The sequence below is a fragment of the Lepidochelys kempii genome, chromosome 7, assembly GCF_965140285.1.
Source record: "Lepidochelys kempii isolate rLepKem1 chromosome 7, rLepKem1.hap1, whole genome shotgun sequence".
In the NCBI taxonomy this organism is placed as follows: Eukaryota; Metazoa; Chordata; order Testudines; family Cheloniidae; genus Lepidochelys; species Lepidochelys kempii.
The window spans coordinates 78791745-78811753 of NC_136386.1; the positions used below are offsets into that span (position 1 = coordinate 78791745).

A 20009-nucleotide genomic window follows, 5' to 3' on the forward strand; every position below is an offset into this window, starting at 1 on the left:
TTGTCTAGATACAGGTTTCAGAGTAACAGCCGTGTTAGTCTGTATTCGCAAAAAGAAAAGGAGGACTTGTGGCACCTTAGAGACTAACCAATTTATTAGAGCATAAGCTTTCGTGAGCTACAGCTCACTTCCTCAGATGCACTTTTGTCTTTTGTCTAGATACAGTTAGCAGTACTGGGACTAATTCTCTGTAGCAGCTTTTCACGTCTCAGGGCAAGACGTCAAAATATATTAATGTGTAGTCTAAACAGCACAGTTTCATCCCATTGGAATTCATTTCTCAGGTTTTTTTTTTTTTTGAAAGTCAGTTTCAGTCACACTCCCTTGCAACTTCACAACTGAGGTAGCATTTTACCATCCCTATAATATTTCTCAATCAGTCCCATTGAAATCCTGGGCCTGCTTCTGCTTTTCTCAGAAAAGATTACTTCCTTTTCTAGGACCCCTTTGTGTAGCACAAAACCACCTGGCATCAGGGACTCTATTTGGATAAAGGATAGCATCCAAACCATTTTGAGTAATAAGGAAAGTCTATGTCCTGGCCTGATATTTTCAAGATTGATCACACACATACTACAGTGCTTCCATATGCTCTAAAGAAGCCTTATCAATAGTTTCTTTATCATGGTTCTTTTCTCCTGAGTTTTTTAATTCCATCTTGATTTTTTACAGTTCCTCCTTCTCCAGAAACTTAGTTATATCTCCTTAACTTGTGTATTACTACCGTAAAACCTTGTTGTGATGATTCTTGGAGTACCAGAGCTGAGAGTCACCTTATCTTCCTGCCTCCAGCAAGAGGGAGACTTGCTGTGCTTTAAATGGGTATCAGCTCCCTGACACCTCCAGTTTGTTATGCCAACCCTTACTTTGCCTAGCAGGTTAACAATAGGTGTAACTCAGTCCCTGAGCCCCTTCAAAGCATTCCCCAGAAGTGTCCAGCCCCTTATCCTCTGAACACTCACAGAAATACCAGGCCTGCTGTCCCCCAGGGGACAATGTACACACTAACTTGTTTGATTCAACTAAGCATCATCTCCTTGTATAATACCATAGCACTGAGATATATTTACAGTGAAAACAATGATAAGTTTATTATCAAAGATCAAGGTTTAAGAACGAGTGAGTAAGGATAACGGAACTAGAAGGGTTACATATAAAACAAAATCATAACATGATTCCTAGAGACTAAATTTAACTTAAACTTATTTAGATTGGAAGTTAGCCTATCTCACCCAACATGTCCTTTGCAGTGTTTTCAACCAAGCCTACTTGAGAACCCGTTTTCATGTGTGTAATCATACTGCTCGATTACTTCATAGGTGCAGGATAAAGTGGTGTCTTCCTTGCTTTCTCCAAGTTCATTGTTTGTACCCCAGAGTCATGATGACCCCCTTGTAGTTTATTCTATGGTGTGCTGCCTTTCCTATTGACTCTGTATGTAAACTGGGATTTCACTGTGTTGGCTTACGATGCTTAACTTACATTTTGACAGAGATATACACATCCAATCTGCTGTCTGGAAGAATACCTGTTTTCCTCTCTGGTAAACTTTAAAACATATTTTCAGTACATATCCACAGCTCCATTGATGTCATCCATATGTACATCTCTCAGTGATTATGCAGCTCAGGATGACATAAGCTTTTAGTAGAGACTTCACGTGACTCTCTTTGGAGAACTAGAATGTACATGCCAGGCTCGGGAGCTACCTGTAACCTCTGTGCACTACTTCTCTGTCCCTTTGCCAGCTGGCATTAAGAAGTTCTTGAGGCACAGTTGTATTTTCTTAAATTATAGTTGCTCTTTGCATTTTTAACCTTTTATGAAATAAAATAGTTGTGCCGATGGTTCCCTATGGACTCAATTTCCTGATTTCTAAATTGTTGTATGAAGCATCCCTTTAGCGCTAAAGTTCAGAACTGAAGATTGTAGGCCAATGGTTGTACTTAATTTTGAAGGAAGAAATTTAGTTGAGTAATCGTCATTTTCTGCAGATGGTAATTTTCTTAAACTGTTTTGTTAATTGATTTAGAGTATATTTTAGAACACTGAGGTTACGTGATTATTGTGCTATCGCTGAGTTGCTATCAACCAGTCACATTATCTCGTTACCAGTAGCTCCTGCTGGTAGGAGTGTTGGTGTGAGTTAATTGATTGGGACTTAATTTTCAGATTACAATTGATAACTCATGTCATGGTCATTTATTTTGTAGTTGTACGTCCAGTTGAAGGGTCTAGTGTTGAATGATAGTATTGCCTAAAGGTAAGTTTCCTCTTGTAAATATCCATTCTTGGTATTACAAACCTCAGGTGTGTGACTTGAAGATGAGGTAATAGATACTAACAATTTGGAGCCCCTTGGAGGCCTCGTGTTACCCGAGATGTTTGTAACCCCAAGTGTGTGAATCCCCAGAGATACTACCTTTAGAACACTAGTTACAGTAAATAATTCAGTCCTGTTTTTTCCTTCCTTCCTTCCTTCCCTCTTTTCTGAATTTACACTATTTGAGAAGACTGATAGACCAGATTTTTATACTCTGTTTTGTTCAGGTCTGTTCTTCGATGTCATTTTTGGATATGTCACAGCATTTGCTCCAAATTATGAAATTTTTGCAATGTCACGCTTCATTGTTGGGATTATGAATGGTGGAATGTCTCTAGTGTCTTTTGTCTTGACACAAGAATATGTAGGAAAGTCTTTCTGGGCATTAACAGGTAAGATTTAAGAATGATGCTAATATCTTACCCAAAACTTTCTTTTTTGTAAATTCTTGCAATTTTAGAAATAATTCTAAATGTATGAAGTTATTTTAGTACATATTAAGGACTATCATGAATCAAATAAATGCAATATTCCACCCAAAATACCAATGATTTCAGTGAAAATTTTGCTTGAATAAGGACTACAGGATTGGGACCAGTGTGATTAACAACAGTGTAGTGGTGATATTTCAAGATTAGCATAATGATTCCCAAAACAATCTGTGGACTATTTTGCATTACAAATTTTTTACCAGAAACCCCCTTTTCTCCCAACTTCCCAATTTCACCATCAGTGTTTTGAGAAAATATTTATGATGGCAAGAAGTCTTCCCCCAGTCCCCCCATCACCATTTTTTTAAAGTAGTTTATTTCTCCTGTCCCACAAAAATAAAGCTAGCACGTATCTGGGGCTTTTTTCGTATTCTGTACTGCATCAAATGTTTTAAAAATGTCTCTCTGCTCTAACAGTGCGAGTATTTAATGTACATTTAATTATAAAGGTTGAGATTCGGCTCTCCATCGCACTGTTGTAAATATAGAAAAACTCTAATTTTAGTGGATTTACATTGGAGTAACTGAGGGTAGAATTTGGCCCTAAATGTTTAACTGTGGTGCTGTGAACTTATTTTCCCCTTTTATTTCTTCAATCTTTACACACACTTTTTGTTTGTTTGTTTCTTTATATTTTCTTGCCTTTTGGGAATGAGGGAGAAGGTTTTTCTTTTGTTCTATCTTCCTGTTCTTTCAATTACTGATCTTCCCCCCCCCCCCTTCCGGTCCTTCCCATTTGTTTGTCTCTACTTTTCCGACTCATGTTGTCTCTGTCTGCCTCCTGTTTGTCTATCTCAGCTGTTCCCAGTCTTTTCCCCTGCAGGGCTGGCCCCTGATGGGCTGAAGAGATACTCCGCTCCTTGCCATTTCAGGTGCTTTGTTGTTTTAGTACCTCTCAGCTGTTGAGTAGGGAGTGCTGAAGAACAGATCAATGGCTGGCAGGGAGAGGGAGCTAATAATAATGCTCCTGATAGCAGTGCTAAAGAAGAGCTTCTAGCTGCCAGCAGTGGCCAAGGCTCCATCAACCACAGTTTGAGAACTTCCAGTTTAGTACTATATTTCACATAATTGACTGAAAAAGTTTGCTCTTAGGCTTTAGTGTTTGACATTGACTATATATTTTCCATAACACCTTTTATAGATATTTGTTCTTCAGAAAGGTTTGGTAAGTTTACCCTAGTATCACTCAAGTTCATGTTTTTTCTATACAACACAAACTACCCTTCTAGTTTTAGAGTTCTCTTCCAGTTTTGTCTGACTCACGACCACTCCAGATTGCCATCATGCATCCAGTTAAATCCGTTATAGTATTTCCCTTCACTTCCTCTCCCACCTCAGCTTCTCTATTCAGTTTTTACATTGAGCTTTGCTTTTATTGCCTCCCACAAAACAATTAAATATTAAAATTCTGTAAATACATATATATAATCCATATACTATCAGAATCAGTTAACTTATTCAAATGAACTCAAAGCAATATAATAACTGCACAAGAATGTTGCAAAGACTTTATGTACTGTAGGAAGAGTATATACTTAGTGTATTTCACTGCTTAGAAATTTGAGGCATCTGAGTGTGGGCTTTTGTCATTGTTTGATGTAGTAACTTTTTTTGTTTTTATTTTCAGGCTCGTTAACAAATTTAACATTTGCAGTCGGCATAGCAGTTTATGCCTTACTGGGTTACTACATACGAGAATGGCGCTTCCTCGCATTTGTATCAAATTCTCCAGGGGTTTTCTTCTTTCTTTGTAAGTAGTTCAAATTTGTTATGTGTATAAGAATATAATGTATAGCAGTTTAACAAAAATACCTTATTTTGTTGTTGAAAGATAGAGCAATGGAAGTACGGTTGATTTTTATATTCAAAGCAAGATAAGATTAGTGCATATATGAAATCAAAGGTGGAAGAGTTTTTTTGGCAGATGTTTTCACTAATAAAACAAAGGTTTTGAGATTTTACTTGACTTTGAAGAAAAGATGCCAAAGGAAGCCTACCCTCCCTGTCTTTATCATGTAGGTAAACCTCATTGACACTGAAGCATTAGAAGCCAGAAGCTTTGCCTTAATGTTGTTAAATATATCTCCATTTGGTTAGTGCTGGTACACAGAAATCTTTTAACCTCTTCCTTCTGACTTGTGTAATAAGTGAAGTACTAGTGACTCATCAGGAGCTGGGGTAAAAACGGAGGAATAAGAGGACAGGAGCAGCATAGGGTAGGGACAGCGGAACCCATAAGAGGAGATTTCTCCTGCTGATAATAGCTCATCTTAATTAATTAGCCTCCTACTCCACCTTTTCATGTTCTCTGTATGTTTATCTATCTATCTATCTATCTATCTACTTCCTGTATGTTCCATTCTATGCATCCGATGAAGTGGACTGTAGCCCACAAAGCTTACGCTCAAATAAATTTGTTAGTCTTTAAGATGCCACAAGTACTCCTGTTCTTTTTGCGGATACAGACTAACACGGCTGCTACTCTGAAACCTGTCATAAGAGGAGATGGTTTGCCAGCATGCTGTTAAAGTTGTGGTGGACAAAGACCCATGAAGCAAGCAGTTGTGTGATAACTGTCCAAGAAAATGCAGTGGCAAATCTGCAGAGGGAAGATGAGGGCTGCCAGAGGGTATGAGCTGTGAGCTAGCCAAGAGAGTGGTCTCTGTTATCAAATAATTTTAGCATTCACTGAGTTCTGCATGTATCGTTAAAGGGACAGGGAGAATTTGCTTGTTTTGAGTGTCCCTGGCTCTGAAAGTACCACATGTGGTTGCTGTTTATACAATAGATGGGTGATACTAAATTGATTCTCTTAATACACATTATTTATAGAGTGAATTTTAGATACATGAATATTTAAAGAGTCAAATAAATTTTTGTCTGACTTGTGCTTTTGCAGGACACGCTTTAGAAGTATTATGTGAAAAGAAATCATGCATCATATACATATTATCAGAAAACTGTAGTTAAAGCTCCTAGCATAATATAGTATCGTCATAGAAATACAAAAGTATGCACACTAAATAAATATCAAAAACAATGTTTCACCTTCATGATATTGGCTCCACATAGGCCTGCCTTTGAAATTACTTGTCATGCAAAGATCCTACAGTGTACAAAAATCCTCCCCCCCACCCCCCAAAAAGCAGATTTGGGAGAGCTGAGGGGACGCCTCATCTAACATTATTTGCTTCTCTAGCATGTTATATTTATGATAGAAATGGAGCTATCTCTTTGACATAGAATTTGTTTTCTGAGATACTTAATTGTAGGGCCCAAGATTAATTTGATGAAAAGGAGAGGCCCATATAAAAAAATTTAATTTCCTTCAGAAATTGAATTGCATGTTGTCTTATCAAACCTATTTTTCGTTTTTGAATATTATTTCCAAGAGCCCACTCACCACATAATTAATAAAATTAATTGCATTTTAATTAAAGAGCATCAGAGACTTTGAAATGAGAAAAGTTTAACTTTGGTTTCAAGGAATCTGACAAAGTAACTTATACACCGAAATACAACATGGAACAAAACCAAGTTAAATTAAAATGTTTTTATATTTTCTAGTTTGTTTTTTATGACTTTTACTGGAACAACATTGTACAAAAACAATAGCAAAATGTCCAAATTGAAATGTAAAAGGGGGAGGAATCATGGGATAAAGCTTTTTGAAGAGAACCCACTCCTTTCATTTTGATAGGCAATTTAAAGTTTTTCTTCTTGATGACCATTTTAATCCAATAACATTTTGGGAAAATAATGAGGGGATGATAGGATTTGCACTTTGCACTGTTACATTTCAGAAGTTAGAAGTATAAATTCTGATAAATACTTCCAGGCAGACATTATATATTCGTTCCTGTTTAAAACAACAAATAAAAGGTGAGAAATTTTTGTCTCGCAATGTAGACTAGCAAGATATTCTTCTAAAAACTGGAGAAATCAAGTGGTAAGAAATCAACAAATACTGTCTGTAAACTGTAAACTATTGTACTATTGCAAAAAAAATTAGACTTATTGAGTATCAGATTTAATTGATCTGCTATTTTAAAACTATTTGTTAGAACTGTTTTCCCAGTGAAGAAAATAAGATCCTTAAATCTGCATGCAATGCTACCTAGAATTCTTCTGTAAAACTCATGTTCTCAGACACAGTATAGCATCTAGAGCAAAAGTGAAAGATAAATTACTTAGGCTATGTCTACACTGCACTTTCGTTGGTAAAACTTTTGTCACTCAGAGGTACAATAGGAAAACCCTTTTCCTTTTTTTATTTAAAAAAAAAATGGGGGTGGGGGTGACTTCTGGTTCACTTGCACATATCAGGTCCCCATCTACAACATGAGCTAGGCCGCAATAATAAATATTTCTCCACATATTTAAATTGGATAGATACTGTTAAGACAAGTAGCAATTCAGTATTATACTGGCACTAAAATAATATCAAAGCCTAGTTTATTAATGTTGCTTTTGTCATATTGACTAAATCAGTTCAGCTTTGGTCTGTCTCTTCTAGAAATACTAGCTTATGGTGTCTTTAAGTGAATTTTCTGTTGTAGAAGTTGATTCCTCACTTGCCAAACATTATCTAGGAGGCTTGTTATCATTTAAATCAGCAATTAAATAAATATTAAATATTAAAATACAAAATAAATAAGTAAATATTAAGTTATACTGTGTATGCATGTGTCTTGTATGCTTTTGTCTTGTGGCAAATGTGTTTGTTTTTGTAAGTCTTCAGTATGCCAGGAAAAAAAATTAGTCTGGATTTCTTTATTACCTTTAGATATATTGACTTTGAAGAGCAGAGAATTTTTGAAACATTATTTTATTTGCTAGGCTAGCAAATGTGAAAAAGATCATGTTGATTATAATCAAATGCAGCAAGGCCTAATTTGTCTGCTCTAGCTTTTTGTTTGTTTGTGTGAATTAGTGAAATGTTTTAACAATTCAGTATTACTATTTTTCATTATGATTTTTACTGTTTTGGAGTTGGCTTTAAACATTTTGATATTACTGTGGAACTAAAGTTCCAAATTTTTCTGAGACTGGAGTTTAATTGGTACTGAGGTATAGCGTCAAGGTAATTACCAAGTGAGGGTATTTTCCTTGGGTATGAGTATGTGGGTATTCTGTTAGGGGGTGAAGAGTTAAGACATTCTTTAACATAAAGGACAAAATTCTGCCTTGGGCAGCACAGTGAATGGGAATTGAGAAGGTTTCTGATGTGCTCTTTTATTTTGTTCCCTTGTGCGTCATTTCAGCACAGGTCAAGATTTGGCTTTAAATTACATTTTAAAAATACTTAGACATCATAGCATTTTGCCTACAATATTTTATGTGGTTTTAGAAAAAAGAATTTGGGTACCTGATACAAACTGACTGAGAAAATATCTGGGTTTTAACTTGCTTGTACTATAAGTTAGATCTCAAATGTTTAGACTTAATATACAGTTGCTTTACAAAGTGCTTTACAAACACTTGAGGTGTTTTGCAGAAAAAGAAGATTGATACGGTACTTTGTTGGTAGGACTGAACTTTCACTATTGTATCTTGCCTTGGTAGTATGCTTCCAGAATCACCGAGATGGCTGTATTCCCAGGGGAATACTGCAGAAGCAGAGGATGTGCTTCAATACCTGGCCTGTGGTAATGGAAAAGAAAGGTTGACTATAAAATTGAAACTATGTGCAGGAACAATGAAAAAGAATGACTCAGCATCTGGTGTCCTAAACCTAGTAAAACACCCAGTCCTTCGGTGGCGAACTATCATCTTGATGTATATCTGGTAAGTAGTAAAAAGGAGTGGGGCTGAGATGGCATGAATTAGTCAAAGGTGAGAAACTGATTAAGATTTTCAATTTCTTCCCTTCATTTAATAATAGCATTCTCAGACTAAAATTCTGAGTTTTTCTGTTAGTAATTCTAGGCGTTGGTTTTCTGAAACATTGTACTGGTATTGCATTGTAATACCTTTGATCAAGTTGTATTATCTGGAAACTGTTCCAAAGACTAATAGGACATTAGCTGGAGACAACAAAACATTAAAAAAAAATTAAATGCTAATGCAGAAATTAATAATTGTTTCCATCTTACATTCTGACTGAATATATACTAAACATATGAATTGTCAAAATGTAGGTGTAAAAATGAAACGCTGAGCTCAAAATAGACCCGTGTAGATGTAAGCGGGGGCAAAGTGTGGGCACGACATCTAGTCATGAGCTTTCACATGTTGCCTGATCTATTAATTAATTATTGATTAGATTATTGATTAGTTTGTCCAATTAGCATTCTAATATGTTAGAATTGTCAGAATTACTGCCTGTGGGGCACTAAAGTGACAACACTACTTAGGGAAGACCTGTAACTGTGAAAGTTTTATTATTACAATGATTAGTCCAATAAGTAAAACAATCCAAACAAGTAAAGTTATGTAATAGAACACTGTCAGTGCGACTGGCACCATTACAGGTATATAGTCACTCTATCCTTGGGGAGAGCTCTAAAAGCTGAGACAGATCCAGTCTCCATATTATCCAGTGCAGATAATATGACTCCTCAAAGAGCTACCTCTCACACACCTTTGGCCAAACAACAATTTTGAAGGTGTGGTCAAGGCCCCAAGAAGCCTGCTCCAGTCACAACAACCATCTCCAACAGCCTGCCAGTTTGGTGACCATATAGCCCTTTTCTTTCCATCATGGCTGCTGAATATCTCAGGCAAATGGGTTCTAGAGATCATCAAGGAAGGATACTCCATCCCATTCCTATCTAGCCCACCCAGCCGCCCTCCCTCCCTCCCCTTCTCTTTTCAGGGACCATTCTTACAAACGCATTCCATGAGGAGAAATAAACCACCTTCTGGAACAGGGAGCCATACAGCTGGTCCCATCCCAGCACAGAGGGAAGGGTTTTTACTCCCATTATTTTCTGATCCAACGGGTAGAGACTGATCCTAGATCTTTGAGACCTATACAGGTTCGACAAACTGCAATGCTTCAAGATGGTTACTCTCTCCACCATTATCCGAGCACTGGAACAGGGGGACTGGTTCTCAGCCCTTCACCTCCAAGACATGTATTTTCACATCACAATGCACCCTGCCCACAGATGGTTCCTCTGATTCATCATGAGGACTGATCACTATCTGTACAAAGTACTGCCCTTCAGACTCTGTACAGCCCCTCATTCTCCAAAGTCCTTGTGGTAGTGGCTGCCTACCTACGCAAAGAGGGAGTCGTAATATTTCCATATTTCGACTGTCTCTTCAAGGCCTCATCCGAAACTGATGCCCTTCACGCTAGCTGAATGACAATGGACCTTTTCTTGAGCCCTGGCCTTCACATAAACTTGGAGAAATCTATGCTAAAATCAGTGCAACAACTGGAGTTTATCAGGGCACAATTGTATGCCATATAACCCAGAGCCTTCCTCCCAGCTCACCGATTTTTCGCTATAGTCAATCTTGTATCCATGGTGAGAACCTATCCCCAGATCTCAGCCAGGACATGTCAGCTACTTAGCCATATGGCAGCTGCCACATTTGTAGTAAAGTATACACAGTTACACATGTGCTATTTTTAGGTGTGGCTACGTACAGTCTATGTTACTCACAGACACAGCCTTCACAAACTTCTATCCATGCCTATGACGGTCAAAGACTCTCTACTCTGGTGGACGCAGCCCAGAAACATCCGTGTTGGGGTTCCTTTCCTTCAACCAGCACCGTCCATGATACTAACAACCGATGCCGCCTTAATCTGTTGGAGAGCACACCTTCACACTCATACAGTGCAGGGCAGATGGTCCTTAACTGAATTCACTCTACACATCAACCTCCTAGAGTTACAAGCAGTCCGCAGTGCCTGTCTACATTTTCTCCCACTGATCACACATTGCACTATCAGAGTCATGACAGACAATAGTGCCTGCATGTTCTACATCAACAGGCAAGGTAGAGCGAGGTCCCATTTGCTATGCTTGGAGGCACTGAAATTATAGAATTGGTGTATCCAGCACGGCATCACAATCTCAGCTGCATACTTCCCTGGACACGAGAACGCCACTGCGGACTCACTGAGCAGGAGATTCTTCCATGATCAAGATGGGAACTAGATACGCGAGCCCTTCAGCACATCTTCAACTGCTGGGAATTCCTCCTTAATTGGGAAGTGTGGTGACTCTGTCTTTCCTCCCTTCTGCCTTCTGTTCAGAGTACTCCACAAGATCCAAGGGGACAGAGCCCAAGTCCTCCTTATTCCTCTTAATAGCCAAAAAATCAACAGATGGGGCCATTTCTAAGCAGCGCCTTTCCAAGTGGATCTTGCAGTGTATACTTCTGTCCTACCAACTACACAATCAACACTCTTCTGGAGCTAGAGCATATTTCACCCACTCTCTCTCCATCTTGATTGCCTTTCTCAACAATGTTCCGATTGCTGACATTTGCAAAGTGGCCACATGGGCATTAGTGGACACTTTTAGCCTTCACTACGCCATTACTCAGGACGCGGCATCAAATACTCTGCTAGGACACACTGTCCTATCACCTGCATTAAATGCCACTCCAAAGCCCCAGCCTTCCATTAGGGGCACTGCTATATAGTCGCTTACAGTTGAGCACCCATAGGGACATCACTCAATGAAGAAAAGGTTACTCACCATGTGCAGTAATACAGGGAGAAAGACACCTCCTTTAGGGAGGAGGGATAGCTCAGTGATTTGAGCATTGGCCTGCTAAACCCAGGATTGAGAGTTCAATCCTTGAGGGGGCCATTTAGGGAGCTGGGGCAAAAATTGGGGATTGGTCCTGCTTTGAGCAGGGAGTTGGACTAGATGACCTCCTGAGGTCCCTTCCAACCTTGATATTATTCTATGATTTCTATGACACACACAGCCTGGACAAGCGTGGTTTGTGACCTTGAGAGAAGTAGCGTTTCTGGGTTTGGTGCTGGCAAAAGAATTGCTAATCCTAACCCTCACGCCTATCTCCTGTTTTTGGGTTCCTCCTGTGTTCATGGCAAAGAGGACTTTGTACATTCTTTGTAAATAAACAAGATTGCATCTGTGATGCTGAATGACTGAATAGGGCCATTTATGCCATTGATATTGCCGTTGTTATACAATTGCAACAAAGCTTGTCCAAAGTATGTCATGTGAGGTGTCAGTGGAAAAGTTATGATTTGTAAGTGTGATTATCCTATTTATATTAATGTATCATTTTTTTAAATCTGAAGTCATAAATATTGGCTATGTGCTGGCATCATACATATGTGCTGTATTCCTGGGTAACACCAACCAGATGAGATTTACATCAAGACCAAACAGCTATGTATTGATGACTCATCAATGACACTTAGCTCTCACAATGGGCCATAGAAGAAACTCATTCTGCCCAGATAGCTCTTCCTGTGGATGCCCTAGCCTCCAAGGGGCCAATGGCTATCCCCTGTGAGTCATCAAGCGGTGTAAGGACATGTGATATGCTCTTGTGACCCTGGACTCCATCTTGTGTCAGTAACTTTCCACAAACTGGGGTGTGAGCTTTGTTTGAGACAGTAGATTTCCAGGCACATGGCAGAGGATATGAAATACCCCGAGATCTCCATTTTGTTTCTTTCCTGCTCTGATTCTCTAGACTGTGGATTTGCAACAAAAACTTTTGGAAGTTGTGGTAGGAAGAGAGCCTAAGACATAAGCCCTTGTATCAAAGGCCTGGTATGAGGCCTGGGTTGAAGTAGTGGTCAAAGCTTTGCTGCTATAAAGCAAAGTCAGGTTGTGAGCAAGAGACAGGCCTTGCTCACAGCATCTGGTAAGAACAGGGTTGATATTTCAGAAACACACATTACTAAGAAGTGCTAGGTACAGAACACACACGCAAACGGATTCCAGAAAGGTGGTACCAGAACACCTCGATACCAACATTCCCCAAAGATAATAGGAACACGCTGACCCATCTTAAAGATAAGGTCAGGATGACAGCATAATGGATAGAGATGTTTTGATTGAAACAACATGTACAAGGTAATGAGGGTCACCTAAATACATCAGAGGATGACACCTAACCACATCAGAGGGGCAATACGTAACTTATTTGTATCGGTGTATAAAGAGGTATCTCAGAGGGAGTGTCTTTGGCTGGCCTAGGGGATAATGGGAAGTCCTGCTGTTAACTGAGCTAGTCCATTGCAACAGGCAATCCCGTGTTAGTGTACCTGTAACCATGGGCGGCATGTGAACTGCCAGCTGGGGGAGCCTAGCCTCCAGCCCCACCCCCTGCCGGAGCCCCGGAGCACCAGGAGGGCAGTCTGAGCTGCCTGAGCCGGGGCCACCGCACAGGGGGAACTGGGGGCAGAGCATGGGCAGGCCAATGCCTGGCTGTTTGGGGAGGCCCAGCCTCCTACAGCCTATGATATCTGCCACCATGCCCGTAACCATTGAGTCAGGACATTAGAACTGTGCTTCATTAACAATAAACCTGACCATCTTCCTTCACTATGAACGGGTCTATGCTTATTGAGCAGTTCAGTCAAGTCTGCTGTGCCAACTATCTGCGCAGAACTGGAATAGAGAGAACACACACACAGCCAAACACTGAACAATAGAAGTTACCAGAGAGACTTTACAAGCCAGCAGTTTATTCCAGTAGTTTACTTTTGTTACTGGTTTGGTATAATCGAATGAAAGAATGACCACCAGTTTGGAGAGAGTCTGCCCTATTTCTCAGCAGTTAGTCCTGAATCTGGCATTCTCAGCTGTGACCCACTGAGGCACAGTGACAGCATCAAAGAAAATACCTGATTTCAATATCAACTTCTAACTGGGACAACCTGCAACACCCTGAATTTGGCAAACTGCTTGTGTCAAAAGAGGTAATATATTTAATCCATGAGAGTGAATCTTTGCTCCTACCTGGACAATATACTTTATTATCCTTTTTATATTTGTTACATGAATTTTTCTCATGAGGCTGGACAGTCTGTTCTACTTTCATGGACCTGTCTGATGTATAGCAAACTTAGCTATATATTTAATAGAGTAGAAGTTAACATCTATTCAGTCTATTAAACAGTTTTTAAAAATACTTATGGAATGTCAAATCTCCCCAGGTTGGGGGGTGTTTGTGTGTGTGTGTGTATAAATATAATATTATATAATATTTATGGTGGTACTTTGGCAAGAAGATCGGGTTTCTTTGTGAATTTAAGTAGAAGCTGTGGTATCTTTTCTTTCTTTGAATGGGATCCATAATGCTGTGTGTGAAATAATTCTCTTTTTGTACTACTAGTACGTATTTAAAGAAATTTTAACTTAAGATCTTAGCTTTAAATGCTTATTACCAAAACTAATAAAACTTTATGGATGTTTTCAGGTATGTCTGCAGCCTTGTATACTATGGCCTAACATTCAATGCCGGTGAATTAGGAGGAAATCTATATCTAAATGTAGCTCTTTATGGCCTTATAGAAGTTCCTGCATTTCCTCTCTGCATGTTTTTTATTGAGAAATCCTGGTAAGAATAGTAACTTTATAGTTTTATGTCTGTATTGTAAGGCTAGAATCACATATATATATATATATATAAAATAGGGAAAAGCTTATTTTAGCTTTTTTTTTTTTCTAATGGTAAGATACTATGTACTTCTGAAACTGTTTTTCCCTGAAAAGTTTTCTGTAAGCTTGAAAGTTTGTCTCTTTCACCAGCAGAAGTTGGCCCAATAAAAGGTGTTACCTTGTCCTCTTTGTCTTTCTCTTGGGAGGCAGTTAACTGTAGGGCCTCCTGTACTTAAGGCAGGAATGTGTTTAGCATTTTCCACCCCTCTCTTTTTGGTGTCACCTAACTTTATCATATTAGGTTGAATTTTTCAATGTTTAGTGTCAGCCTAAGTAGGAACTTTTTTTATCTTTGGAAAAATCTGAGTAAAATAATTGTCAGTATGGATAGAATACTCTTTTTATATATCTTATTCTTGAGGAAATTCTGATCCAAAAATTAAAAATTCTGCCCACAATATTTTAAAATTCTGCAAACTTTGTCAATATATAAATATGGAGGCTCCAGCATGGCAGTGAGGAGCACAGGCCACTGGCTGCATAGAGGTGGGAGATCAGCTTGCAGCCCCCTTACTCCTGGGCAGGGACTCAGTGGTGAGGCTGTACCCAACCCTGACACAGTGCAAGGGTTAGGCCTGTCCCAGAAACACCCCAGGCCCTGCCATTCTGTGGTAGGCACAGCAGGTATGGGCAGGCAGGCTCAGCCCAGCAGAATCTAACTGTAGAGGGGCTTAGTATGGAGAGACAAATTTGTTGGGGACATTAATTCTGTACATGTGTAGTGGCGCAGAATTCCCACAGGATTAGAAAGTTTGCACCCAAATAACTAAACAAATTGAAATAGCAAGAACTTTGAACTTAGCTTGTTTTTATCAAGCATTAAAATATGAAGCCAGTTATGAAGAAAAAATGGTTCAGTATTTTTAAAGTCATAATCACTTAGTCCATAATTTTTCATATTTCTCTCTGTTTTTGGAGGCCCTCAGTTAGTTACAAAAAATTTTGTCAGTGCCAAAAGCTAAGCATTAGCTCTAGAAATCCAAAGCTATGTAAAACTGCAGTCCCACTGCCATTCAAGGAAGTTGGTGTGAAGTCCTGGCCCTATTTACGTCAGTGGCAAACTCCACTGACTTCATTGGGGCCAGGGTTTCACATATAAACTCACTGAGCTTGTAAGATTGCCAAGCTAAAATGATCAAGGACTTCAATTTAAACTGCATAACGTACATTCATGGGACATAAGCGGCTTAGTCCCTGTGCAATTTGTTTAAAATATATTCATCTGTATTTGAGAACTTTTTTTTAAATTCATTATTATGAGGGCATAGCGATGTATGTAGTTATAAAAGTTTAAAAGGTATTATCTGTAACAAGCCAGGTAGCCTGAAGTTTGGTATTAGCCTTAATCTACAACGTATTAAGAAATTCTTACATTTTGTTTCAAAAGGGTGAAAAGGATAATTTTAATGCAAATATTCTACATTGATTGTAAAGAATCCAGAATTCTGCTGTTGATAAGAGAAATTTATAGATATAGCTAATATATTTTACAGTGTAAACTGAGTAACAGGCACGTTCACTATTCTAGAAATATATTTAACTTTTCAGTTGAACTATCAGTGATTTTCTAATTTACTGACTGAGAATCAAATTTATTTGTAATCCTTTGTAAGTAAATATCAATTGTATATAATATAGTACTGCAAATATGACTGTTGGCTGGTGCTTCTCAGTCAGGTCCACTTCACTTTTATTCCAGAGTAAACAGGTGTGGAAATAGCCTTTGTGGAGTCGTATGTATTCTTGTTAAGATTTAAATATAAAATGAATTTTATACTTTTTACTTTATATTACAACAAAAACTATGTAAAAGAATATTAAGGTTTCATAATCAAGCACTCAGGGGTTAGAAAGGCCAGAATGAAGGTTGCCTATCCAGCCTTAATTCAGTCCCCTTGTGTGTATGCATTAGTATATAATCTCTTAATTACTCGAACATGTATTATATTTTCCACAGGATCCCAGCCTCATTCTTTGTACAGAATGGATTGTGCTCACAGAATGAATCAAGGCTGTGTAGTGAATGAGGCTGCTGGTTGTAGGACACCCTCGCTCATTTGTTGCAGAAGTTGACAGTTTTCATGAACAATGAATTCACTAAAACTGTTTTAAAAAAAATGAAACATTTTGCTAGAAAGCAGTCTCTGAGAATACTAATGCGTCGTAATTAAAAAGTATGTAATTACATAACTGAAACCGCTGTCTGAAACATGGTACAATATGTCTGTAATTATTATTATTACAGCCCTGGGCTTTTCACGGACAAATACAAAAAGGCAAGTTTTCTGTCTTGATGAGATTAGATTTTAACCTTATCTAACCATGTACTCTTTTTCTTCTTAGGTCTGGAAGACGTAAAACTACAACTTTTTTCCTGATATTTGCAGGGTTTACATGTATATTTACCATGTTTTTACCAGAAAATTCTGGTGAGTATGTACTGTTGTCTAAGTAAACTTGAGCTAGTCTATCTACAGATAATTGTTTTACAATTAAACTCAACTAATCTGTTAGGAAACAGTAGGGACCTAGTAAAGACTGTATATTTTGGAGATGTTTTGGTTGCATTAGAACTGGACATGGTACAAACTATTGAATAAAGTTGTGACAAATTGTATTTGCACAATTACAGTAGTTTTTAAAAAATCCTACCAGATTCATTGTAGAATCTTGAGCTATCTACTCATGTACATTTTATCTTACTTAATGTTACAAAATAGTAGTGTTACTATTGAGATACAGTTCGGCAGAGGCTCTCAACCTTTCCAGGCAACTGTACCCCTTTCAGGAGTCTGATTTGTCTTGCGTACCCCCAAGTTACATCTCACTTAAAAAATACTTGCTTACAAAATCAGACATAAAAATATAGAAGTGTCACAGCAAGTTATTACTGAAAAATTGCTTAGTTTCTTATTTTACCATATTGTAAAATAAATCAATTGGAATATAAATATTATACTTACATTTCAGTGTATAGAATATAGAGCAATATAAACAAGTCATTGTCTGTATGAATTTTTAGTTTGTACTGAATGGAAAGAAATATAAGAATGGAAACTAGAAAGAGATTGTAGTTTTAAGTTCGGCGAACATATGAATATTAGTGCAACACGATTGTGTCCAGTTTGCATAACTGTATTTGGTACATCATTTGCCTAGGAGTTGACCTTGGTATTTGGGTATGTCAATTTGCCTGTCAGTTTGTTACCCAGTGTACTGAAAAAGATATTGGAGTGCGTGAAATCCCTCTTTAAGGCATCCTAGGGATTCCTGTAAGTCTAGCCCAAGGCCAGACCGGAGTACTACAAAGGGTAAATTCTCAAAGTGTAAGACTGAGCTAGCCACAGCTTTTGAGCTCCAGGACTTGGTGCTAACGCCTCGCATGCTGGTGTAGATCCTTCCCCTGACTAAGACCAGATAGGCAGTTATCATCAAAGTGCTGAACTCAGTTGTAATTAAAACTAAGCCTGCTTCTTTTTCTCGCTATTGGCAATAGCCATGTTGTTGCTGCATATATCAAGATTGCCAATTTTTTCTTTTGGGACATTCTCCCTGGTTCCTACTGTTTAGGAGTAAGAATCATGGTGGATAGGATCTTTAGAGAAGAAAGAATTACTTATGTGTAAGTCTTGTTCTCTGGAGATAACATTATGAAGGGATTCTCATTCAGCAACCATAACTCCCCTCAGAGTTTGGGGGTTAGTCCCTTTTTAAGGTGCCTCAGTGTTTGCACTTAGTTTTTGTGTTTTGGGGGTGGGACTTATTTTGAGTCCTAATTAACCATTTTGAATTGGATGACCATCCTGGGAAATTCACATCCTGTGAAACCAAAGGAACTGACTGGAATATTCCAAGGGAAGCATTTATATCCAGCATACACCAGCCAGTAGGGGACCTGACTCTCTCTCTGTCCTACTACTGCAAGCCTCAAGTGTCAAAATTCTTTAAGCGCTGAGGTAGTTCTTCCAGGCTTGTGGTAATGACCCAAGGCTTAGGAATAGAAATCCTTTTGGAATTATATCTTCAGAGAAACAGAAGTACAAGTAAGCATTTTTTCCCCTTTTTAATGTAAAACTTTTCTCAATGGGATAGCCTCATGAGATATACATCTCATTTGCATGAGTGCTTGAGGAGGATAAGATATACTATATTACCATAACACACTTCAATACAATGCTAATAGAATGCAAGATCACTCAGTCTGAAATATTAAACTGCATTGAGCATTTGCAGCCTCCATTTATATTATACTGGTGAGCAAGTGAAGGATTAAACATTTATTAAAACCATATAACATTGGTGTCAGTTTCAGTGCAACAGGTAGCTTATTCTGCTAATGTGGGGCTGCAGCCCCAATTATCAGCTTTCCATAGACACTGAATTCTAACCACTTTTTAAAATATACTGATTTAAGAAAAAGTTATATTTATGTTTGGCATGCAGGCGGAAATAACTAGTAACTTCTGCTATTTTATGTGATGGACTGACTTTCATAGAATCATAGAATATCAGGGTTGGAAGGGACCTCAGGAGGTCATCTAGTCCAAACCCCTGCTCAAAGCAGGACCAATCCCCAATTTTTGCCCCAGATCCCCAATGGCCCCCTCAAGGATTGGACTCACAACCCTGGGTTTAGCAGGCCAATGCTCAAACCTCTGAACTATCCCTTCTCCCCATTTCATTTCATTTCAGTCCCTTTCAATCCAAACTAATTTTTTACTTTTTCTGATGATTTTTTAAAAACAGCATGTAGGTCTGTTCATCCATGTGTCAAAGCAAGAGTAAAAAAATATATATATATATCTTTAAAGATAGTGCACCAGTACAGAGTAATGATTGCTAAAGCACTGCTGAATTTCATAAAATCTACTCCGTTTGGAGTTTTGATGTTGTGGGTGACTGATAAAGTTACCATGTGCATGTCAGTTTCTAGCCTGGTCTGAGTAAAGTTGGTTCTTGGGCCCAGAATATTTGTAGTCAGTTAAACCATTCAGCTCCCAGCATCATACAGTCTGATTCAGTTCCCAGCATGAAGTGAGGATTGTTCCCTCTCTAATCTGGCCCTGTAGTTATTAGAACAAAGCAATTTTTATTAGCCTCAGTCTGCATTCCTTGAAGTATTTAACAAAAAAATCTTGATTTTTATTATAGTGGATTTAAAATTATAATTAGGTACTAAACACATGCACTGCATGTCCTCATCTATTAGAAACTTGATTTCTAGATAGCTCAGCTTGTTTATTAACCAAAATAGATCCAAATAATTTCACACGTGGAATAAGACAAATTACAGCTTTTCAGCCATTAAAGATGATGTCTATTGGTCAATTTAAAAACTTATTTTTAAAATTAAAACACAATTAGAACTTTCTTATAGTTCCCCCTACACTCTTTCTTCCCATTCCTTTAGGATTAAGACATTCATTCATAGGAACTTTGAGTTGGAAGATGGGGCAAACTAAACTATAATTTTATTTGATTTCAAAAATAATTCTAAGAGTTAGGAGCAGCTTCCTCCATTTTCATCTCTTGTAATGGACTCTGGTGAACAAAGGTAGCAAGTTCCAACCAGAAGAAAAT

At 38.2% G+C, this 20009-nt stretch overlaps 1 protein-coding gene across 1 annotated transcript in view; it reads left to right on the forward strand.

The window, feature by feature from the left end:
• The window catches only part of LOC140914785 (solute carrier family 22 member 15-like), a 56724-nt gene that overhangs the window by 17302 nt on the left and 19413 nt on the right, over nt 1-20009 (forward strand). Inside the window, exons 4-8 of the mRNA XM_078853803.1 lie at nt 2551-2715; nt 4442-4571; nt 8380-8601; nt 14188-14328; nt 16773-16858. Coding sequence (XP_078709929.1) covers nt 2551-2715; nt 4442-4571; nt 8380-8601; nt 14188-14328; nt 16773-16858 — 744 coding nt within the window. The remainder of the gene's footprint in view (nt 1-2550; nt 2716-4441; nt 4572-8379; nt 8602-14187; nt 14329-16772; nt 16859-20009) is intronic.